This window comes from Tyto alba, unplaced genomic scaffold, assembly GCF_018691265.1.
Source record: "Tyto alba isolate M040663 unplaced genomic scaffold, T.alba_DEE_v4.0 Super-Scaffold_8, whole genome shotgun sequence".
In the NCBI taxonomy this organism is placed as follows: Eukaryota; Metazoa; Chordata; class Aves; order Strigiformes; family Tytonidae; genus Tyto; species Tyto alba.
The window spans coordinates 3,793,236-3,818,145 of record NW_024881329.1 but is presented as its reverse complement, the minus strand read 5'-3'; the positions used below and the strand labels follow the sequence as shown (position 1 = coordinate 3,818,145).

At 51.5% G+C, this 24,910-nt stretch overlaps 1 protein-coding gene across 1 annotated transcript in view; it reads right to left on the bottom strand.

The window, feature by feature from the left end:
• Positions 1 to 6,994: 6,994 nt before the first annotated feature.
• The window catches only part of CD81 (CD81 molecule), a 32,425-nt gene continuing 14,509 nt past the window's right edge, over positions 6,995 to 24,910 (bottom strand). Inside the window, exons 3-8 of the mRNA XM_032984858.2 lie at positions 16,610 to 16,707; positions 13,896 to 13,970; positions 11,339 to 11,446; positions 10,304 to 10,402; positions 9,911 to 10,000; positions 6,995 to 9,293 (exon numbers count right to left, since the gene is read on the bottom strand). Coding sequence (XP_032840749.1) covers positions 9,231 to 9,293; positions 9,911 to 10,000; positions 10,304 to 10,402; positions 11,339 to 11,446; positions 13,896 to 13,970; positions 16,610 to 16,707 — 533 coding nt within the window. The 3' untranslated portion in view covers positions 6,995 to 9,230. The remainder of the gene's footprint in view (positions 9,294 to 9,910; positions 10,001 to 10,303; positions 10,403 to 11,338; positions 11,447 to 13,895; positions 13,971 to 16,609; positions 16,708 to 24,910) is intronic.

Sequence of the window (24,910 nt, the reverse complement as noted above, 5' to 3'; positions counted from 1 at the left end):
GAAGATGTTTTATTGGTGTTGGACAAAGTTGCCTGATTATTTTTTCCACCCCCTTCTTTCAACAAAAAGTTTAAATTTTCAGTGGAAATACATTTCCCAAGTGGCATCAATATTTAGCTTGTTTACCCTATCTTAAAAGAAAAGGCAAGGCATTTGCAGGGCTGGACTCCCTCTCCCTGGCTTGGGCTCTCTCACTGCCTTGCCTGGGCCTGGGGCTTCATCGTTAAATTAAATTAACGCCCGCAAAGGGTGTGAGCCTCTAAAGGTCACAGTCTTCACCAGATCACCCTGCCCTGAGGGATTTTATATAGACCTTGAGTACAAGCAAAGCTCATTTATGCCGTTGTTTTGCAACAAAAGAAGAAATTACCACGTAGCCCTACTTTGTCTGATTTTAGAGGCACTTTGATTTTCTCACCGTGGCACCCCAATCCCGCTGCATCGCCGGTTGCTTTGCCGATGGGTTTGCTAGAGGTGAGGCTGTGGCTGCGGCCGAGGAGACTTCACCGGATCCCTTCCAGCGGGGCCTCACTGAGTCACCCATAATATAAACTGCAGCCACTTCATTTGCATTGTCAGTTTTTAAATATATAGTTTCTCCTGCTGGAGTGTTGCTCGCTACAGTAGTTTATACGACAAGGGCTGCGTTTGGAACTCATTTGGCAGCAATGATGAGGTTAGCGCAAAATGTCTTCCGTCTGGCTGGAGTCGTGCTGTAGTTTTAAAACAACAGCTCTAGAGGTGTTTCCCCATTTGATGATCCTATTCTTTTAATGTATACACATATGGTATTACGGTCACAGGCATTCAAATGGGCTCCCTGCTGGAGGGAGGGAGGAAGGATAACACAAGTCTTCTGGTAGGAGAGCAGGAACGGATAGGAGAAGGGGAGTAAATGGGCAAAGGGAGCCAAGAGTAAACCATGGGTGAAGGCTGCCAGTCCTGTGTGACGCTGTCTAGGGTGTCGGGGACACACCAGGAGCGAGACTTGGAGGGTAGTGAGTGGCAGGCAAGAAAGGGATGTGGAGTAAGACAGTGGCATGTCCTGTTTCTGCAAGGCAAGCAGAGTACACCACAGACTGGCACTCTCTTTTGAGCCCTGGTTCAATGCTAGATGAGGAGCTCGAGGGGGCACACGAGGGCAACACCACCTCCCCTGTCTCCATCACCTGTGGATGGGGGGGGTGCCTTCAGGCACAAGCCCCATTCCTCCATCCAGGGGCTACGAGGTTTTTTGCCTGGGTGCGGTGTACGTTGATGACCAAGGTCACCTTCAGAAGATGACTGTACTCTTTTCCTCCTCCCTGCCTTTTGGCAGAAGATTTAGTATCTCACACTGCGGAGAACTGAGGATGAGCTGCTTTTCCTTTGGTGGCTGAGGACAAGAAAGTTTGCAACGGTGGATACGCTGGTGTGTTGGGATTTTCACTATTGCTTGGCGACAGCTGAAATAAAAATAATGAGTCAGAGGAACAGATGGTAAAAGCGTTTTCCCCTCGCCGGCATGAATTAAGGTGTCTTGAGGAAGGGTGGGGGGCTGGAAGGCAGATCTAAGTTGCAGCACAGGATATTGCCGAAGGGAGCGGGCCGGATCCTGCGCGCGGGCTCCGAGGGGCCAGCACCTTGTCTGCGGGCAGCCAGCACGGCCCTGCGTGTGCGGGGCAGTGGGTTGTGCAAATACCTACCAGACTCAGCCCCATTACCGGGCGCCTCACACTCCTTTCTTGCAAACAAATCTGTCGTTTGGCCCCCACCCTGTAACTGTTTCTGCTGCTCACTGGCAGGCTCCTGCTGGCGCAGGCGCCTGGCAGGGACCACTGGCCCCTCTCCCATGGCTGCAGGAAAGCGGCGGGCGATTCCCTAGCAGCCGCCCAGATCCTGCAAGCCAGACAGAGCATTCAGATGCATTTTTACCATCTCCTGCGTCCGGAAGGAGTATGAAGGTTAGTCTGGTACAACCACACGCAGCTGATGCTGGAGCTCCTGAGGGGAGGCGGGGAGGGAAAGGGAGTATTTTCCTGCAGGCAAAAAGCAAAAGCACAGAAGTGATCACCGAATCCTTCTCTGCTGAGAGGAGGCAGTCACACCAGGCCAGGATGGGTACTGGCTGAAGGAAATAATTTGAATTGCCCTCTCCCATTTTCAGGAAGAAGAGCCTGAAAATGGCTTTGAAATCAGTCTCCTGTGAGATGAATTTCCAGGATTCAGTGCTTGGCACTGCCTCTCTTCTGCACCGAGCTTGGCTTACCTGTTTAACTTTGCACTTTCATTTGATCCTGGCTCACCTGCAAGCAGCTTTGATTTATTCCAGTACTGTTTACCCACATTGGTGCTTTTCCCCCCCCTAAGGTAACTACATAAAATTAGTTCCTGTCGAGTGAGTTTTAATGCAGGCAGGCAATGAAGGCCTTCATCAGCTTGATTCTTCACAATAATAATGTTATTGCTGGCCTTAAGTGGACCTCCAGGGAGAACCCACAACCCCTTTGCTGTTAGAGACACTGCATGTGTGGGAGGGAACTGAAGTCATTTAAGAGCAAATTAAAACTCTCTGCAATTATTTGAAGTTTTTAAAAGAAACAAAAACAATTGGGGGTCTCTGTTCATTTTGATTTAGCTACAGAATATTTGTACTACAAAACCCCTTCTCCTAATTCTCGCTTCTTTTTTTTTTAATTTCCTATCATTGGCCCCAGTGTGCCCGATACTAACAGCAGCAGTGAAGGGCTGAACGAGGTCGCTGGAGCCAGCTGAGGGCCTTGAAGTTAACAGTAAGAAAAAAAAACCACAAAACCCTGAGACTCCCCAGACCTTTTGTTAGAACATGACCTGTAGGAACTTCATTAACCGACACAACTTTGTAGCCAAGACCCGGCTTTGCATTTAACACCACTGACCTTTGCTGGAGGAAATCTTCCCAGTTGATGGGCAGCCGGCAGGCAGGGTGTTGTGTGTGCACCCTCCCACTTCTACTCGGCAAAGCTGTGTTCTAACATGAGAGAATGCCCTAGTACAGCATGGCCAAGAAACACCTTCATTTTTTTTGAAAGGAAAAGGTGTGATTAAACACTAATTAGAAATGTTACTCACAACCACTGGCACTTGAGCTGGGTCATCAAAACCCGGTGAGAAATGCCAGGCAGTTCATGCTAACATGCCTGGCTGCGAAGGTTTTGTACCCGCTGATGTGTCTGTGAGCGTGAAAGCAACATGGGTTTCAGTTGAGCAGCAGTTTTAGCGGCTGGGAGACATTTTCTGGTTTGCTCCAGGTCCCCGGGGCTCTGAAGTGAAAGCATCAGGCTGCCGGAGGTCGGCGGAAGATCTCGCAGCGGAACAGCGCTCCGTGCCCTCCTGCCTGGGCTGTGCCCTCTGCAAGGCGATCTGACGCTCCCCGGGGCTGGAACGGAGAGCAGTGGCCAGACAGAAACGCGTGGGTTAACACCTGGGGTTTCCAGCCTGTGTCTTTATCACTTAACCAAGAGCTGGTCAGGTAGTTAATTGTTTCCCTCTCCCCCTCGGCACCCACTGACAGCAGATGTGCCCTCACTGGGGGCTGTATTTCCACTCACCTCCTCTCCCGCACAGCCATAGCTTCCCACCCCCACTGTGGCCTGGCCAGTAAATGAGGTTGTTGAAATATTCACCTTTTCTTTCCAGTCTCCTCTGTTGTCAGCAGCTCGCCCTGGAGCTGAATCTCCCTCCTCTCCCCTAACCGAAAGGGCGGCAGCAGAGGAAACAGCAGTTCAGGGCAGGAGTGTGAGCGCAGCCGCTCCCTAACGCATCCCTCCTCGCTGAGCCTGGCAAGTGGAGCTGGCAGGCAGAGGGGGCTGCGGCCGGGAGCCAGCAGCGAGGGGGCTTTCCTCTGCAGAAACCTCTGCCATAAACAGCTCTTGCATGGGAGAGCTGGCCGGGCTTTTTCCCCTCCTGTGGGAATATTGCAAATCTTGGTTAGAGCTTAGACAACCTCTTATTAGGGAACGGACAAAAGCAATTTAAACGTGTTAGTCGCAGCTTTGTCCTAATAGGAAACAATTAGGCACTTAAAACACAAACAGCCCAGAAGAGGCTGACAAAACAGAGCACAAAATACCTCCAAAACTTCTCGTTAGAAACAGTCAGGAGGGTTTTTTTAAAAAAAAAACAGTTTGGAAGGGTGGAAGAAAAGAATTCCACTGGAAGAATATCCCAACTTGGTCTAGTTTAGAAAAACTCACACTTATATATTTTTTTTTGTGAAAATCCTCATCTCACAAAAAAGATTCCAGCCATATTCCTAGGCATCGGAAGGCCACAGTAAGGTCTCCAGTGACCTTCCACATCTTTCAGACCTCTGGAGAAAAACGTTTAAGAGAAGCAGAAGCCCGGGTTGTCGGTGCAATATGAGAACCAGCGGGCTGCAAGCATTCCACCCACCCCTTCCCCTCACGGTGGTTTATCCGTGTGGCCTCACGTGCTCCTCCACAGCAGGACTGCTGTTTTCCGAGAACAACCCCTGTCTTCAGTTAAGAGCGCCTTAAAGGGGCTGGTTTCACCCAGTCCTCTCCCAGCACCTCAGCCCAAGCATCGCGTACAGCTCCTCTGTTTCGAGCACGTCAGTGTTAATGCTCAGACAGAACCAACGGAAGGGACTGCATTTAGCCAGGGAAGGTTTAAGATCCCGGCTGCGCTTCCAGGCCGAGGTCCCAGGGCGCACATCCCGGACGCCAAATACGCGCTGTGCTTTGCCAGGGAGTTTCCACTATCGCTTCTCCCCCTGTTGAACACCAGCCCGAGACTGACGGTGACTCACATCAGCTTAATCCTAGCTCCAGAGGCAGGAATCATTTTATCCCCATCTGGAGCAACAATACAATCCAAGTGTTTTAAGGCATGAAGCAAAGAGCATCACGTTCATGGGAAACCACTAGAGGGTCAGCTAAGGACTGCGTTCCCTGCAGCCCGAATTTTGCTTGAATACAAGAACGAGGCGAGCCTGTTCTCTTGGAAGACGTGGCAGGAATCCGCTTGCGACGGAAAGAAACAAGATCTGACAACACATCATTAAAAATCCACCAACGAGGGGTTTTGCTTTTTTTTTTTTTTAATTGTTTTTAAATATAACTCTTTTTTTTTTTTTTTTTTTTTAATCTTTCCAGAAGTCATTATGTCCGACTCCATTAACATTCAGGTGAACAAGCGAAAGAACAACAGATGGGCATGATCTTGTAGCACAGGCACAGCCGCTGGGAGTGGGGCTTGCCTTTCCCCGCGGCGGCTGACCGCGGCTCTCCCTCGCCCGGCATTCCCACCCCCTCCGTACCGGCACGGCCGGTGGCTGGGACACCCCGGCTTCACACAGAGGAGGGCAGGAGGCTGTGGGATCCCGGCACTCGGCCTCCCCCCTCGCTCCCCAGCCAGGCTTTCCCCAGGCCAGGGGGGTGGGGGGTGGGCCATGGCAGCGGCGGTGGCATGACCAGACCAACTGCAAAAATCAGCGCGGCCGAGGCCGTTTTGGGCCGGTTTCAGTCACTTTAGGAGAAGCCCCATGGGTGTGCGCAGTACTGTCACCGCAGCCCCCCCCCTCCCCAAATTTCAACACAGTCGCTTTATTTTGCAATCCACATTAGCTCCCCCCACAGCTGTGCCCCCCTTCCCTTGAAAAGGGGGGGGGGAACAATTGCAGCAGCCACCGCTGCCGGCAAGCAACCTTTTTTCCTTCCCTCAGCACCATTCTGGATGCGTCCCCAGCCTGCCTGCAGCCCCCTCCCAGAGGCTGGAAAAACCCGTGCTGTTGAAGCCTGGTTCACAAAGCATCCTTGGTGTTAAGGTTAACTGGTTGTAAAACTGCAGCGGTTCATCACACTATGCACACTATGAGAAATGTTTATTAAATTGATTTTTGTTTCATTTCTTTTTTTTTTTTTTTAAAAAAAAAAAAAAAAGGCAGAAAGAAGTTAAACACACTGCTTTGTGGCATGCTCCACAGTATGAAACAATCCCGAGCATTCAGTTAAGCTGTCAGCGGCTCTGTTTGACCTTCCAACGTGGTCTTTGAACTCAGATCTGGACAGTTCACTCTCCTCTTCCCCACCAGCCTCTCCCCGCCTCAGCTCACAGCCATTTTCTCCGCTGGCACTAGCTCCAGGAGAATGGTTCCCTGCAGAGGGAGGGCTCTGTGTTTACAGTCCACGGTTTCATCATTTGTTTGGGTTTCGGGGGTGTGGAGAGGGGCAGGAGAGGGCCCCACATTGCACACACAAACGCGCGGGCATGCGGGAGAGGCTCTGGGCCAGGGCAGGGGTCCTGCCTGGTGTTTTTTTTTTCCCCCTTCACCTCAGCCAGCTCTGGGACTGCCCAACGACGGAACGAGTCCCCTCAGCCCTTCTCAGCTCCCTCGGGTTTGCTTTAGCTCAGGTCCAGCTTCACAGGAGGCCAGACTAGAGGAGACCTGAGCGGGTAGTTTTTCCTGTGAGTTGTTTCTCCGCTACTTCATCGTTCTTAACCATGATGGTTCCTCTCTGTCCCTCCTCTCCCAGGGCGGACCCCTCCTGCTACAGCTAATGCCCATTCCATCGAACACTGGGACTCTCTCGGCTAGTAACTCCAGCGAAAGCATTACCTTCTCCCTACAAAATTCCTTCTGCCCCCTCCCGCGACCTTCCCAGCTGCCGGCAGGGACAGGAGGCGGCCCAGGGAGCCGCCTCGAGCTCCCCGCAGCGACCAGCCGCCCCTGAAAGGAGTCAGAGAGCAAACCGCAGCCCGTGAGGGACACGGCCTGAGCCAACGTCCTGCTCTTCTTCCTCCCACAGCCCTCGGGCTGCCTCTCCAAGTGCCCCTTTCTCCCAGTTGCTCCTGCCCCGGGACAACCCAGACCCCTAACGCTACCGTGTCCAAGGACACGCCTGACCTGCATCGAGACCCAGTCCGTCTTCAAACAGAGCTCCAGCTACATACACAGCATCAACTGAACGCTGAACAATATCAAAAATACGGTATAAGGAAAAGAAAACAGAACTGAAATGCTTAATGGCATATTTATACACATTTATCAACAGTCAACAAAAAAGGCGGCAAGTTACACATCCATTCTGTATGCTAACAATCCCGATGCACATATATGTAAACACACATGCTTGGCTGATGCATATACGTATAGCCACATAACAGAGTAGATGACCTGAAGGAGCTACGCTGGGGAGCAGGGGAAGGGGTTACCTACTGCAAAACCTCGTCCCATTCTCAGTGTGCACAGCGGGGACATTCAGGGCAGTGTTGCTTTAAGGCTGTTTCTAAGGCTGAATCTTTTCGTGTCCAACCCCTCGATCCGAAGTTCTGTTGAAGCTCTTCCTCCTCTTACCCAGCACAACTTGAGATATATATATATATTTACCTATATACTTTTTAAAGGCCCTATATACTAAAAGGCAGGAAGAGGAAGGGGGGGGGAGCAGAAGGGGGGAAAAGCTTCCGAACGGATCAGTTTGCCCCAGCGCAGGAATTTCCCATCCTGTAGTGGCAAAGGCCACGGCAGCCCCGTGCAGTGGAGAAGGTACTAGTTTAAAATGATCACGGGCCTCCCTCCCTATCTGATCTGAAGCTCTTCGTTGGAACGAAGCGGGAGAGTGAAACACTTTTAAGAAACAGAAATATTCCTGAAGTGGGGAAGGTGATCACTAGTTTCAACTCCTCCCCTTACCTGCTTCGAGGTGGCAAAGAGCTGAGAGAGACTGTTATTCCCAGCTCAAGTGCCCGTGCGGCTAAGGAAAAGGCTTTGCTTAAAAATATATATCTATAGAACTATACATATAGATCATCTTTTTAGAGACACTCTGATTTTATTACATAGCTCCTGGGTCACTCTCCCCCCTCCACCTACATGGTAACGGAGTGGCATACAACAGAAGCCACACGCATCGAATTAGCAATCAAAGCTTACCAGGTGACAAGAAAGTGTTTCAGTTGGTCAGATCTAAAATCCTGAATTCCCTTGCTTTGATAAGCTGATCTCCTGCTGTTGATGTAACTGGAAGGTCTTAAAAGGAAACTTCTTTTTTTTTTTTTTTTTTTTTTCTCCCAAATCAGGTTATGACAATTTCCCACCAATGTTACAGTGTGCGACAATACGCTGTAAGTCAGAAAAGTGTCACTGAACAAGACAGCGATGCAAAGATGACATTTTAAACATGTATGCATGTGGCTGGGAACCCCCAAGCATCACCCTGCAATATATAAATGCAGGATTCCTAAGGTTAAAGACTTTTTTTTTTTAAAAAAAGTTTTCTTCTTTTTTCCAATATCATTTGTATGCAAGCATTAGCTTAACAGTGGAAACTTAGTACAGAACTAGACTCCCAAAAACATGCGTCTATAAAGAAACACTGAAGGAGGTTAAGAGAGTGACTTAATCTTCAGTTTGTTATATTTGAAAAACTGGGACCGAAATTCACCCCCAGCCACTGACCCTTTAATGTCACCAATCAGTGGAAATGAGTGAATTTATAGTTACCGTCCCAAGAAAAAAAAAAAACAAAACAAAAACACAAAGACAAAAAAGCCAAAAACATCCCTACTCTTCAGAGACTAAAAAAAAAAATCGTGAGTGTGACTTCTGTTAAGGATTGACCGAGGGATGCGAAGAGGTGGGAGAGGAACAACGTGTCTGCATTCCCCGGGGGACACATCGCACGGTTTCCTCTCCCCACCGCTCCTGGCAGCCAGGCTTCGGGCAGTCAGCCAGGCTTCCCGACGGACAGCTTGGAGACGCCAGGGAGTTGGGGCGGTGGTAAGCAAAGGTGAGTACAAATGAACAAAACCACTAAACCCTGCTTCAGCATCCGATTACGTATATTAAAAAAGTCAGTGTTGAAAAAAGAGAGTAAAAACCAAGGCAAAGTTTTCTGATAACAGGCTGCAGCCTTCTCCTCTGTACATCTTCCACCAACGTTATTTCTGAGTTACGGGCGTGGGGAAGGGGGAGGAAGGACTTGAGCTCCTGCTACAGCAGCTTTCCCCATCGCACAAAACTGATGTGTAACTAACTCAGCCACGAGGATACGGGAAAGTTTTATTTATTAAAAAAAAAAGTACTTCAAAATAAAAATGATAAGTACTGTATGGTAATATCGGAAGTATTTATATACATAGTTTTCCTTGTCTTTTGTTGAAATGTCTCCTGGTCACTTGGTGGCACTTGGGGTCCCCTTGAGTGCCGTCCGCCCTGCTCCCCCCTTCCCCTCCCCGGCTCTCACGGCTCAGTAGACGGAGCTGTTCCTTATGCCACAGCACAGCACCATGCTCAGGATCATTTCAAAGATCTGTCGGGAGACACAGGGGCACCCGTGAGGCGCCGACCAGTACAGCGCAGGAGCTCCCCCCGTCCCAAGGTCCCCCACTCCGCATCAACTCTCATGCCAGAGAGCAGGGCAGAGACGCTCCGTCTTCGCTGCTGTTTTCCTTAGGAGCTGGCCAGTCGGAGGTAAGACGTTCGCTGCCAGCGACACAGCAACTGCTCCGAGATCCCGCCGGCGTTGCACCTTTGCGCAGGCGCTGGGTTACCAGCTCACCCCGCCCACCGGGCACCAAAACCACCACGGGAAAGCAACCAAACCCCTTCCCCACTGCAGACCCCAGTGACAAAAACCCGGTGGCCTGAGAAACGAGGCTCGACGGGGTTCTGCACCCTTCTTGCGCGGGGTTGCAAGACGCTCCTGGCTTTACCACGCTCGCCAGGCACCTTGCCCTCATGTCCCAACCCGCCGGGGGGGGATGGCAAAGCCCTCCGTCTCACCACATCCCAGAGCAGCTGGGGTGCAGGGGACTGGTGCTGAGCCCCAGGGGCATCTGGAGGAGAGGGACGCATCCAGCCCAGCTGGAACAGGACCGGGTGTCCCCAAGGCAGCTTTGCCCCATCCCACAACAGCAGGGCGCTTACCATGATCACAGCAACCACGATGGCAGCGATCCCGATCAGGTACAGCTTCCCGGAGAACAGCTCGTCGATTTTTTTGTGGCAGTTTGAGGGCTGAAGCAGAGAAGCACGCCAGTCAGAGAGCCTGCTTTCCCCTGGCACCCAGAAAGGCAGGTCTGCTTCCCCCCAGTTCCTGGCTCTAGGACTTCCCACCAGCCTCCACCCCTCCGTGCCTGCCAGCCCCCTCAAGCAGCAACAGCATCGGAAGAACCAATGGGAACCTCTGATATCCCTCTGCACCATCCCCAAATAAATGAAATCTCTACCCTTTACCTAATTCCCAATAAATCCCCCAATTTCCCTAGCAGCCTGGTTTCCTCGCAGGAGCCGTGCTGAGCGGAGAGCAGCTGTGCTTACCTCACCAAGGTTTTTCAGGAAGGAGTCCTTTGGGCAGAGGTCATCTCTCCACAGGGGAGTGATAGCTCCTATTATATTATCAGGACCACAGCAGTCCAGCTACATGGGGAGAGGGGAAGAAAAAAAAAAAAACAAAAACAAACCCAAAAAACTAGTGTTAACAGACAGCAAACACTCATGCAATGTTCTCCCCACCATTAAACATCCTTGAAGCCACCCGAGACCGAGGAGGCATTGTGGAGGGGGAAACAAGGGAAGAGGAATAACTCTCCAAATTCAAATTTTCTTTCTATGCAATGCAGCTGCTTCCTACAATAATCCCAGGCAGGTCTGGCACTGGTATCCTGGAGGAAAGCAAACCCAACTCTCTCCCGAGATTTTGCTTCCTGCTGAGCAGAGGAAGTATTGGGATTAGTTCCTCAGAGCAACATTTTTCTTCCACTGAATTTTACTTAATTGGGAGTGCTGAGGAAAATGAAAAGCAACTCAATTAGAGCTGGGACCAGATTTCCTAGCACAGCGTGAAGGACAGAATATTGACGAGGGTGCGACCCTGTTTCTCGGCATGTAAGAACAGCAAACTCAACAGGCTAAGACCTGAATGTAGCATCATCTGCTTTAGACCCTGCTTTTCCCATTCATTTTCTTGACTCCCATTTTTAATCCTCCTTCCTCCTACATTCTCATTTCCTCTGGCTGCAAGAAACTCCTATGGAAAGGAGACTTCTACATAGAGCTTGGAAAGCAGGCAGCAAAATCCCAGTGCTGAGAACACATTTGATCCAGTTTGCTCCTAAGCATGAAAAAATCCAACGTTCCCTTCACTCCCTGCCCGAGGACTGGTAGTTCGACATAGTGCCTCTGCCTCGGTGGGGAGGATCAGCCTGTGCTCCTCACCATTTGCTCGCTGACAAACGGCACGCAGCAGTTAACGGGGTGTAATCTGCAGCATGTGGGATCCCATCCACCAGCGGCTGCTTTGGCCAACTGCGCGTAGCCTGAGCAGAGCGTGCAGCAAGACCGCCGACGCCTTACCGTTTCATGAAAGGTCTTCACTACAGCCTTCCCATTGTTCGTCTCCGATTCTGCCATGAGCGCTTGTTGAAACGCTTGATCGTAGAACTGCTTCACGTCTTTGGCTATCTGGGAAAGACAGGGGGAAAACTCCCTTTCAGCCAGAGGAGAAGGAGGAAACCCAGCCAGCAGACGTGCCCGAAGGGGACAGGTTCCCTCTGATGGCACTCACGGGTAGATGAGCAGTTTTTAAATCGATTTGGACCCTGTTTATTTGCACAGGTGTGTGAAAAAAAGGCCTGTTCTTCATAGGGCTCAAGTCCCTCCAGCTGTAGTGTGTTAAGAGCAGCAAATAGCATATCCAGCAGGTTCCAGCCCACGCTATCCAAGTGCTCCGTGAGGTCTCTCTCTGAGGCAGAGACAGCCAAGGCCCGGACGGTGAACCACAAGACCCGAGATAGCCTTCAGCCCACTTGGATTTGCTGTTGGGCTCAGGCTTGTTCTGAACCACCCGACGCAGGGAGAGAAAGCAAGCAAGCAACACGTTTCCCACTGAAGCTGCCGGGGCAGGACACGCTGGGGAAGTCAGGAGGAGGTGGGGTGTACAAGCAAGGCCATCTGTACGTATGGGCACCTTGGCTTACTGTCTGGCTTGCAGAGGATGGCAGGAATTCGGGAGGGATTGCACACTAAAGCCTAGTGAGGCGGCTCATTTGGGTCAGGAAGCTTAGGTGCTTTTAGATGGATGTCAAACTCCGGGTGCCTGCCTGGAGCTGGGCACCCTCATCCTGAAAATTGTTATATGAGAAGTCTCATTCGTACTCTAGCCCTGCCACCTGGGCTGGTAAACTGCAGCCACCCACGGGCCTCTGCTCCACAATGCAAAAAAAACCCCTCATTTGCAAGGAAACTGGCCTTGTGGCTTCTCCTCTAACACCCGTCAATAATTTGCAAGAGATAGATGAAAGGAGGACATGCAAGAGAAGCAAAAGAAAAAAACATGAGCAAGCATGAAAGGGAAAAAAGCTTTTCAGAACATCTGCTCTTGGCAGCGGAGGCTGGATTAGCACATGGAAAAAGAAACGGCAGCAAGGAGCCTGATTTCAATCAATTATCCCAGCATTTTTCTGTCACTGCTCAAAAAAGTTTGCTTTGGAGGGCGATGTTCTTCAATCAAGCCATTTGATTCTGGTACATAGAAAAAAAACCCAAAATAAAATAAATCCCACTTCTCGCCTCCCCATCCTGTATCTAGAGCATCTCCAAGAAGGCAGGCTGAGGGAGAGACTGCCTCCAGCTTTGTGGAAGAGCATCCTGTGCCCCTGTGACAGCGGACGGCTGTCCCTGCCAGGGTCTGCAGACCCAGGGGGAAGGGTGACCCCGCTGGGAGCAGCTCTCGGTGCCTGGGATCATCCAGCGCTTCCCTCCCAGCCCGCATCGCTCCCGGGATGCCCCCGACCGAGGCAGGGAGAAAAGAGCTGCTTGCTTTGTAAGCAGGGACTTCCCAACAGCCTCCTCATCATCAGGGCTGCAGAAGCAGCTGAGGCCAACAGACTGCCACTGTTCATTTTAAACAGCACAATTAACTTTAGGGGCTGAGGTCATCGCTCTTCTACTGACAAATCCTAAATTTCTCATCTTTATGCTCTGACGGCCAAACGCCTCCTCCCCAGCAAGGAAAGCAACAGCCATGGGGTTCCTCCTTGCTCAGGCTTCACTTTTTTTGCTGTCATTTAGGTTGCACATCTTGGGCTCTTCAGGATTCACAAACTAACATCCGCAGGAGGCACAGCCCCTCTGCAAAGGTTAATTAGCTGGACAAAGTTGCTAGGAAACAGCATTCTCTCTGCATAATAATATGTTTAGCCACGGAAGAGTTTATTTCGGTGAAGTCATGCTCTCCCTGGTGAATGACTACAAGGGTGTTCCCATTCACGGCCGGGCCGGTCATCTGTGGCCTACACGAGGGTGAAAGCCGAGCGGGCCACCACCTACTCACACAGCTGGCTCACGCCTCTTAGCAAAGTAAGCACATTTCCTACGCCACGCAGCATATTGATCAGCAGCAAGCTCAGTCCTGGCAGACCGACAGCCCGAAGAGGGTTATGTGACACTGGCAAAGAGCAAGAAGCATCAAGCGATCCCGTTAACGCGGACGCAGGCTCTCCCGTACGGTATTCCCTCCCTTCGGGGCCACGGGGCGGGGTTCACTCCTTGCTCCTTGGCACCTAGGACGTGCAGATGGCTTTCCTTCACGACTTCATACACGAATCAGCTCACGCTGTGACTGACAGGTTGGCAGCAAGGAGGGGACCCAAGCGAGACAGGGCTATTTTTACTCTAGATTTTGCACTATATACCGTAAGGGGCAGCTGCTACCATCAAGTGCTCACATTTAAATAAAGTTCATCGGCCTGGCCAAGAGGAGCTAGGTGGCCCTCCCAGGTCACACAGCTAATCCAAGCCCTTGTGTCTCAGCCCAGGAGCAGCGAGCGAGCAAAACAGCTCGTGCCAGGACCTGCTGTGGTTCTGCCCCAGCCTCCCAGTCCCACAAATGCAAGTTTCGGAGTCGTCTTACTTGGTCTTTGTTGACAAATCCCCAAATTCCAGCCGCAACTTCACAGGCAAACAGGATCACCAAGCAAGTGAAGAACTGCAAAGACAAATCAAGAGAGGGACACTTAATGTAGCTGGCTACAGGCAAAAGCAGCAATTAGGTGGGTAGAGGTGTGGAGTGGCACTTCTGCTGACGGAGGAGATCAGGGCAAGGTGTTGCCTCACTTCAAACTGTTTTCTCTTTCATATACACGCTTAGCCTGAAAACATTTTCCTCTAACTCATCAGATGCCACTCCACATCCAGACTTCCCCTGGGATGGCTGAGTGGGGTTTAGCAGAGCCTTTCCCACACAGGGACTGGCAAGGACGAGGATGCCCTGTGCACCACAAGGCACACTGCTCCTCTTCATGCACCTGCAGGACTGTCCAGACAAGCTTCTTGTTCTGCCACAGATCCTTCAAGGATGGGAATTGCCAGTGAAGGGTTAAAAGCACATTTCAGCTGCTGAGGAGTTGCAGGGCGTCAGGGTGTGATTTATGGCCAGCTCTCTTGGCATCCACAGCTCTGCAAGGCTACTGCAGTTTTTTGCATAAATACTAACACTGATGTTTTCCCACTGTCCCACCCTGTTCGTGCAATTCCAGCACTCCTCCCTGCCATCCCCCCGCAAAGCCTCCCTCCATCTTTTTGTTGGGATCCCGGGAGCATGTTGTGACGGTCAGTCTGCTAGACTGGGAATGGGAAGCCGCAAAGCTCATACATCAGAGTCAAGTGGGAAGGCATGGACGGGCACAGTCCACATGCAGCCAACATTCAGTGTGACTTCTTCCTGGGAAAAGGCCCGAACTGGGAGAGTTGCCATGGAAGTAAAGAATCAAAAGAGGTGAATGCAGTCAGGGGAAGACATAAAATCATGGTACGGGGTGGGAAAGCCCCTGGATCCTAGGCAGTCTCTCTTCCAGACACATTCAGGACATTTTCTTCAACAACAGAGGAAACTGGAGTTCCCAGAATGATGCTATGACCTGGCTCTCACATGCAAGAGCAAAGGGTTATCAGCAAAATAGAAACAGGACTATTGACGTGACAGCAGGAAAGGACTTGCCACATCCTTGCCCAGTCCCAGAATAAAACAGCTGCTCTTCAAACACCTATCTACCTCTGGTTCTCCAGCGACACCTTTGGGGTACTGGGTCCCACATCCCCCCAAAGACTCACGTCACCCTAAGCTGCAGGCCCGAGGCCACTGTGACTCTCTGGTCAAGCACTAGGGCTCACTCACTCTTGCAGTGGTTACCCTCCGGTGAGGGATGGCTCATTTACCCCGGATTTGGAGGTCCAACGTCCCGCAGACTCAGCTCTGCGGGCTGGCTGCAAAACGCCAGAGGGGCAGCGGGATGCTGTGGGAATGGGGAGGTGCCCCAGCCCCTGCGCGGCGAGCAGCACCCGCTCCCTGCCAAGCAGCTCCCCCCCGCCTTCCTCCAAGTCCCGCTGCTCGCCTTCCACGCCACCTTTGGCACAGGATTTTGATAACGTGGAGGTTCCTGGCACTTTCCCCCTTTCGCAATAAGCCGACAGTCACTCCATCAGCTGGCTGCAGGAGCGGGAAGAGCGGCTGCTTCCCTGCAACACCCTGAGGAGGCTGCCTGGAAATGTCCTTGGAGCCTTGGCCAGCAAAAGGCGTCATCACGAGGCGTCTCCAGCCTCCTCTTGGCAAGCCGAGGTGTGAGCAAACACAGGCAGCACACAGCAGCTAGAGCTGCTAATTTCAGCCGAAGCAGCCGGTTTCCCTGTCGGGCCTCAGGTACGTTGTACCATCTGCCCTTCTAATCCTCTTTCCAACTTCAAGAGGGAGCAAGGGGTAAACTCAGGTTCTGTAATCGCTTGCGTTAACAAAAAAAAAAAATAATCCAAAGCTGCCAGACCTCACTACAACCAACCCTGTCGGATTTGTGCATGGGCTCCTCCTATTCTCAGCAGCAGGGATAATGCCTGCAAGCTCCCACAGCAGCTCTCATCCACGGACGGTCAGAAGTGCTTTATAAAAGCTGGTGAGAAGCAACCCCTTCTTACTGGGAAACAGAAGCAGCCAGAGGTGAGGCAATCTGTGAGAGAGAGGAAAAGCGGCTCCATTTCCCTCTGTCCCAGCTGGATCCATGCCTGTGAGTCACTACAGCACCAGCCTAGTGAAGCCAAGTGCTGAAAAGTCCTTCCAATCATATTTATTTATTTATTTATTTGACATTTTACCCCTCCAATTTTTTTTTTAGCCCTTCAGTTGTTATTTATTTATTTTTGTTTGCATCGAGCTTAAAGCTGAACCACATACATGAACTTGCTTTAAATCAGTGGGTCTCCCTCAACCCCCAAGGCGAAGGCTTTTGGTGTGGCTACAGTTTATAGAATTAAGTTCCTCCCGTGCCAGGAATCCTGAGCTGCTGCCTTACATCAAGGACGCCTGGAGTGCTTCAGTAATGGATTTTCCAGGATGTACCTAGACATCCTCACTCAGATATTGTGGGAAACCTTTGCTGCTGTTTCCTCGTCCAAACAGATACAAATAGTAGGAAATGAAAGAACTGGAATTGCCACAGGCAGCCTTGAAACCGAGTGAAAGGGGAAGCTGGTGTCCCCCCAGCCTCCTTTGCTGGAAAAGGCTCCGGCAGGAGAGGCACGGCCGCCGGGCAGGGAGCTCACGGTGCCAAGCGGCGCCCGAAGCTTTGCACCTCTTACCGTCCCCAGAAGGCACTGAGACTCCTGAATAGCGCCGTAGCATCCCAGGAACCCCACGAACATCATGACAGCTCCGACTGCGATCAGGATGTAGATTCCTGCAAGGGAAGAGGGAGAGGCAAGCCCGTTACTGCCGGCGCGGGACGGCAGCGTCCGCAGCGCCCGGCCGGCCGCGGCGCGGGACCAAGGCCCCGCAGATGTGAGCAGAGGTGCTGGCACAACACAACACGCACGAGTCGGGTCTCAGCGTAGCACCAGGACTTTAAAACCCCCCAGAATCAGAGGAAACGCAGCGAGCTCGAGCAGTAATAGGCAGAGGATGTAGCAGGCTCAAAGCCGCAGTATGCTTTGTGCGTACTACACAAAGCAGAGGAGATGAAAATGATTACTTAGCATACCTTTTAAAATGAACAATAAGGCATTCAGTTTATTTATATTAAACATCATACAAATATTTATCTGGCTAACATTTTAAAGGCAGACAAGCCACAAAACAAAGGGAAAAGCACTGCTTAAGCATCTCATTTAATATAATCTGGCTGTTGTTTGTTATAGGTTCTTCTACAGAGAGGAAGACATCTTTTACTTCAGCTTATTAAATCTGCACAGTCAACTTACTCCGTAACTAGTTCAAAGCTTGGAAACTAGGCACTGGGGGGGTGGGGGGGTGGCTCATAAAACAGAGGAATGGAAGTTTATTTATCCAGGAAACAAGAGCTTAGCTCAAGGCCCAGGTCTGCTGCTGCCAGTAATCACCACTGTCTCACCGACTGTAAGATTGTCGAGACCATGGTGATGACTCAGCCAAATGCTACAGCTCAGTTAAATTTGTTTCCTTTTCCAAAAACAGTTTTCTCCTGGTGTATCCTGTCTATTTAGTGTATTTTTGGTTCTGGCACTGTGGTTCTACTACTTTGTAAGTGAAATCCACCTTCCATTCAAAAGCAATTTGACACATGCAAAAAATAATCAAAGAAATAATTACAAATGAAGCAAGACTGCAGTCACAGTTTTTAACTGACAGCGAGAAAAAAAAATAATCAGGATGATGTACACAGGGCTTCCCAGAGGTAAAGGCAATACAGTGAACCTTCCTAGTGCTTGGGAGATATGTCCCTTCAACAGAAAGTTTTCTTTTGCTCTGAGTCAAAATGTTTTTATAGTTACTAATCAGTTTGTCAAGTCCCCCTTAGGAACAGCACTAAAGCATAAACAGACCTCCAGATTAAAACTGCTTGTACATGCCTGCCATAGTTAAGGTTTTTCTTATCTTCGTAGCTTTCAAACAGTCTTCTGATAATGAAAGTGTGAAGTCTAAAGGGCATGCACTGAGGGCAGAGTTAAACCAAGTTAAACCCTTCCCTAAAAAAAAAAAAAAAGCCAGAAACATAATAACAGTCTCAACTTGTTTTAAATCCCCTCTACAGACATGCCAAACTCGGGAAAGGCTGAACTTCAGCTCCCGCTTCTTCCCTCTTTAAAACGCAAGTCCCCAGTGCCCAACCAGCCCCAGGGCCACCGGGGCGTGAGGTGGCCCCGCTCTGGCCCACGAGGCCTCCCACTCGAATTAGGAGCCGTGGGAAGGAGGGAAGGAAGGAGGGAAGGAAGGAGGGAGGGAGGGAGGGAGGGAGGGAGGGAGGGAGGGAGGGAGGGAGGGAGGGAGGGAGGGAAGGAAGGAGGGAGGGAGGGAGGGAGGGAGGGAGGGAGGGAGGGAGGGAGGGAGGGAGGGAGGGAGGGAGGGAGGGAGGGAGGGAGGGAGGGAGGGAGGGAGGGAGGGAGGGAAAGAAGGAAGGAAGGAAGGAGGGAGGGAGGGAGGGAAGGAAGGAGGGAGGGAGGGAGGGAAGGAAGGAGGGAAGGAAGGAGGGAGGCAGCTGCAGGGGAAGCGCCAGCACAACGGAGCACGCTGACCCCTCGCCGCAGGAAGCCCCTCTTCACAAAGCCCGACGGCATCCGTGGCCGGCGACAGGCGCGAGTCGCACCCCCTGAGGCGCCCTGAAGGGGCCCCAGCAGCACCCCAACAAGCAACTGGGCTGCCGGAGCTCGCCGGGTGGGGAACGAGACACCTCCTTAACTTGAAGGTGCAAAGACAAGGGAAAAAACAAGCAAAAGAACCCCCGCCCCGGAGAGTTTCTTGGAAAGGACGGGCCAGCAGCTACAGGTTTGTGTGCCTGCCTGAAGTAGAAGTGGGCGACTTCACCCCAGCGCCTGGAGGCGAGGTGGAGCGGCGGTGGAGCGGGGCAGCGTGGTGAGCGGTGGGCTGGGGGGGCCCCAAAGGGGCTGGGGGCGATGGGGAGGCACAAACATCTCCTGCAAAATGAAAGCTGCTGGCTGGATGCTTGCCAAGCTCCAGAGAGACTGACGGAGGTTTTCGGACACTACACAACCGCTGTTTCAAGAACAACCAGTCTCTCATCAGCAGTGGTCTCTCAAATAAGGGTCTGCTTATTGTCACCACAATCTGCTAGTGCCCAAGAACCAGCCCTCGCCACTCCAGCTTGTACCAGCGATGCTGCTGGTTTGGGTTTCCAACCCAAACCGTGTCAGGTCTTTCCATCTTACAGGTTTGGATGGCTCCACTTGGAGAGTCTTCATCACAAGTCGCTCTGGGAAAATCAACTTTGCTCATCCCTGAGCACAGCAGCTGCTGACTTCTCCTCCCATTAGGTCAGCAGAGAGAAGACAAAGCTGGGCTGGGGGGCAACTCATTTCGATGTCTGAGAAGTCACTGTTCATGCTAACCACCCCAGCAGATGGGTAAGCAGCAGACGCAACACATCTGGAAACCAAGCAACATGATGCTGCAGGAACGCCAACGACCAGCTCACTCCCATGGATGGACTGCGGATTTTATTCTCAAATTCTTCAAAATAAACACTGAAGGCAGCTCCTAGGCTGAACAAATATAGCCAGGAGATCAGAGAGTCATAGAACAGCCCAAGTTGGAAGGGACCTCAGAAGATCATCTCGTCCAACCTTTTGTGAGAAAGGGAGCCTAGCTGAGACTATCCAGCACCCTGCCCAGTTATATCTCGAAAACCTGCAGCGATGGGGACTCTACCACGGCCCTGGGGAGGCTGTTCCAGTGAATGGTTGTTCTCACAGTAAAAAATGTCTTTTTTTTGTTGACATCATCAGGAAAACATAGGAGCCACTGGCAGCTAGGAAAGTTTTGCTCTGAGAACTAGGAGATAAAAGTCCAGCGAGAACCTCAACTGATAGAGGAGACTAAAAGGGAACAAAGACACTTGCAGTTTTATGGAAGTCTTCTGGAGGCCTCTGTCCTTGCTTCTTGCTGGGATCTGTGCAGCTTCAGAAAAACCAAAACCAAACCCAACCTGCTGAACTCCCACCCCAGACAGGCTGTGCAGACCTCGGGCAGACATGCGAGGTCCCGGCTTCCCGCTTCTCTCTCCGCTCACGCTTTGCCAACCCCTTGCCAGAGCCAGTGCTGCTGTTAAGCCAGAAAACAGCAAGAAGTAAAGGAGGGAAGGAAAGGGAAGGGAAGGGAAGAAGACGTGTGGTTTCCTGACCAGAGCCCAGCGGATGCGACCGGTGGGGTGGGAGCAGCAGGAACGTGCAGGCAGGAGGGGGAGAGGGCGGCGATGACTGGCCTGAACTCAGAAAACCACAAAAAACCCTGGAAGGCTTTTGGGACAAAGGCCAGCTTCATTCTCAGGCACAAACAAGTGGCCGTTATGGAGTCGCCTTTTGTTACCAAGGGCCAGAGCACTGCAGCCTCCTGGGAGGCAACGGAGCGGGACTCTGCTCTGGAGTTTATTTAAAAACAAGAACAAAATATTTGGTGCAACAATAGCATCTTGTAAGATGAATGCTGGTGGTGTTTCTCCACAGAAATGCCATGCTGAAGGCTGCAAAAGCAAACGAAGGCAACCAAAGCACCCAACCACACACTTTGGATGGTGTTTGTTTTCCCACACCCAGCCTTCCCCTCAAGGGATGGCCGGTGGCCAGGGGGTCTCTGCCTCCAGACTGGGTGCCAGGCAGCTGGGGGACTATTTCACGGCAATCACAGGCCAAACGGGAATGACCAAGCCCTCTTCCCGGAAAGTAACCTGACACACCTTAGCCTTCATTCCTGGCAGATGGTGAGGATGACAGCCAGCATGGTTTCGGGCTCCATGTCTGTGAGCAAGGCACCTGTCATCCCCGTCCTGAATGGCACATTATCCTCCTTAAAGTCAGAGGAGACTCTCCCCAGCACAAGCCTCCTCACTATGTAAGCATCAGAGACGGGATTAACTCCTGCTAGCCTGTCCTGGGTGAGAAACTCTTCACCAAAGCGGTATTCACTCCTTCAGGGCTCTACCCGAAGCACAAGTCTTGCAGCTTTCTCAGGGGTTTTAAAACAAGAAATGCTGCTTGCCATAAACAAAAACATAAAATCAGAGAGGTATAAAACGCAAACTGCAGTGCCTACAGTCATGCTGCTCCCTCCAACAGCAGCAGTATATAATCCTGAGAATAGCCAGAGCTGCAGCAACAGGTACAGCGAGCAAATCATTTATAGGTGTTCATGGCACCGTCGTGCCTCCAAATCCCTGAGCAATGCTACAGTGTGATTTCTAACCCCACGGCACAGTTCTCTGGTAAGGCAGCAGTAAGCAAGATTGCTACAGCCGCCACGCATAACCAGCCACCCACGAAAGCAAGCTGTGAGCCACAAGACCTGAACCTTGGGGCTGGGAAGTCACAGGAGGACTCGTAGAGACAAGTGTTGTCAATATTGCGTGGAGTCCTCTACCTCTTTTTGAGACGGAGACTTAAAATAGAAAGCTTTAGGAAAGAGGGCCAACCAGTCTTAGCTTCGCCTCCTTGTTACAAAGAGGTTCAGGGTCCTGTCTGAATTCAAAGCGGGAACACAGCAACTGTGATACGGTCTCTTTGCTCAAGAGCATCAGGATGTGATGCATCAGAAAAAGCAGCAGCAACGGACCAAACATCATCCCCCCATCCCTGATGCAACCAGGGTGCATGCTCCTTTGGGCTGCAGGGACCTCCTAAAGCTTTAGCCACCCGGAAAGTCCCCGAACATCAGACCCAGGGGACTGATAGTAATCACTTCTCTCTGGATGGTGCTAGGTGGGAAAGAAAAAGCAAAGCAGCCAAGAGGCCAGCTTAGCTCCCAGCTTGTGCAGGTACCTCCAGGCAGGGCCCCATGCCCCTGGGCCAGGTGGGAAGTGGGATGCTCAGTTCTGGGAGCCATGAAGGGAGAGAAAAAGCCAGTATTTAATGTCTTTCTCTGGCACTATAGCATATCTGGTGCCTGCAGGGTTGTAAAACCCATGTCCTGTCCCTGCTGAGAAGTAAAAAAACAAGTAGAAAAAAACAGACTTAAGAAAAGGACATGATGAAAAACAAATACGAGGAGGAACAAGTACAGCAGAGTCCCTCTAAACCAAGCAGGGAGCGGGTCAGCTCCAGCCAGCCCTCCTCCTGTGCCCCACCATCCCCATCAGAGATGTTGTGCAGCTCCAGGCACGGGCATTCCCAGCAGCGCCCTACCTCTCCCGACATTTCAATCCTCTCCCAGCAGCTTTAACTTGTTAAGTTAATGGAAGCCAGTCTCTTCCCCCAGGTCACCATGGCAATGTTTCCAAAAGACAACAAAGAAAAAAAAAAACCAAAAAAACAAAAACCACAACCCCCCCCCCCAGCATCACACCATGCTTCCCAGGAAGCCCGGGCACCTCTCCAAGCCGTGCCTGCCCTCCCCGCGGGATGTGCTTTAAAAAGGGGATGAGAGTGGAGGGAAGATTTTTGTGTTTATTCTCCTGACAGACAGGCTCCTGGGGGAAGACTTGCACATCCAAGAGTTCTGCAAGCCTCTGAGGGAAGGAGGGAGGGCTGCGGTGCCCCCCCTGCCGTGGCTCCTGGCCTGGACATGCTGAACATCACGGGGCTCGCCCGTGCTGCAGGGAAGGGTCAGATCATCAGAAGGTGGTGGGAGGAAGACTCCATCCTACCCCACACCACCAATCTTGGAAGAACGCCCCTCTCCGCAGCCGAAAAAAATGACCAAGACATGCTTCCTTGCAACATGGGGGCACGATACAGGCAGGGAGCAGAAAGTCCCTCCAGGACGGGCAGGGGGAGAAGGGGTGGCCGCATCAGCCAGCCAGCACGGGAGGGTCTCCTGGACGTTTTTGTCCAGCTGCCGGGTGGAGTTGGCCCAGCAGAGCCCACAGCGCTTTCTTGAAAGTGGGGCGAGAGAGAGGGGGTGGAAAAAGAGAGGGTTTGCTGGAAGACAACAACTGGGAAGCCCCTCCGTTCTCATCCACCCCCTTTCCCAAGACAAACATTGCTGCTCTGTGGCTGCTAATGACTTCCAGATGGAGCAGCAGCGTCACAAAGCACAGAGAGCTCTCCTGGGGCCGTGCGGCTCACACGGGGAGATGAAAGGCTGTACATGCTGCCCTTGTCTGCAAGAACGAGGCAAGGAGGAAGCAAAAGGACACACCTCTGTCAGAAAAGCAACGGGGAGGTGGAGAAAGCCCCAAACAGCGTCCTCGTGCGCACGCGCCCGTACCCAAAACGACCCCGCACAGCGATGCCACAGTCGGGTTTCTTCTCTTCGGCTTACCCGGGAAACACTGGCGGGAGCTGGGAGGTTTGTAGTGCCAGCGCTCCGGCGGGAGCTGGGAGGAGGTCTGGCACACGGCTCCCCGGGACTGGGAGGGACCGAGGTGGTGCAGGACGGGAGACCCAGGCTGGGAGACGCCGGCCCATCCCCGCTGCCGCGGTCTACACCACCGGTGGGCATCTCCACGGACATCCCCCCACGGACACAGCCCGATCCCGCCGGAGGACTGCTTGAGGGCTCTGCATGCCTGAACACGTGGCTGGTTTTCGAAGGAAAACCCTCAAAGTTACGGGTTTAAACAGCTCTGAAGAGCAAGAAGCCACCTTTGGCACAGGTCCCCTGCAGCAGAGCCAACCGGGGGGGGACAAAGGAGGAGGACAACTACGTAATTTGTAGTCAGATAGATCTGAACCCAAAATAACCCGATGGTACCAATTTATGGCTGGTCATAACCAATTTTAGTCTGCAGAGTAAATGAATTACAGGAGCTGGTCAAGATGAAGGTAGGCTGAATTGCAATTAAATACAAGTTGCTTTTTAAACAGAAATTTAATTCTATGATAAGAATACAAACAAGTTATTGTTTGTATTGTCAGATATATGGTGTAAACCAGATACTTAATGGGAAGTACTGACAGTGTTTTGCCTCAAAACTACAATTTTAAACAGAACTCCAGTATTATTGAAGGAGCTGATCTGACAGCGATTAGAAGAAAACCTAGAACCACTAAATCACAGCTTTTTTTTTTTTTTTTCCCTTTAAGGGACTAAATAATTAAATTGCCCTTAACTGTAAATAAGTTTATTTCCAAAAGAGAAAAATGCATGTACCTCTATTTTAAAAAGTCCACATATATATTATTTTTCAAATAATCTGTTTTGCTCACTGTGGTTCAAGGCCAAATGCAAACCTTGGTTTCCACTTGCAAGCATGCAAGCCTGGCCATGGCTTGTCTCTACTTGCAAACCACTGACTCACGGAGCCTTGCAAAAGTAGAGCAGAAATGGGTGAGAGAAGAATCCAGTGCGGAACCAGCCGCGTGCATCCGCAGGGATCGCTGCAGCACCTCATGCCAAAACCAAAGGCGGCTTTTCGCTAGTGTTTATTACAGGACCTAGAAACCATGACTCTCAGGCTCTTCTCTAGCCCTTTGACGACAAGTTTAGCAAACCTGTTGAGTCTAACCCCACGATATACAGAAGTTGGTACCAGCTGTAAGAGATGCCTAATATTTCTGGAGGGGTGGGGACAAGGCTGGGAGCATGAAGAGAAACCAAGAACTCCCCGCTGCTCACAACTGGTCCCACAGTCCCTGTAACACTGCTGGCTTCCACAGCCTTTGCAACACACCGGAGCTCAGCAAAATCCTTTCTTCAACGAAAACCTCTCTGAATCCTCAAAATCACTCATTTTTTGTCCAAGGCAGTCCTGAAAAGGCTAATTAAGAAAGAAAAAAGCTGCTGTTACGGATAGAAGGGACAGCTCCTCCACGACTGCTTCGCCAACCCAAGCCTGTTTGGATAACGTGCTGGGGTGCTCTGGAGTGCTGGCCACACCTGGGACGCACGGCAAGAGCCACCGAAGCATCCTCACATGCTGCAAGGACAGTGGAGAAGCTCAGGCAGGCATCCCGATCCCTACCCACGTACACGCGGCCACTCGGCAGCCCCTCCTGCAACTGCAGTTCAACTCAGATGCG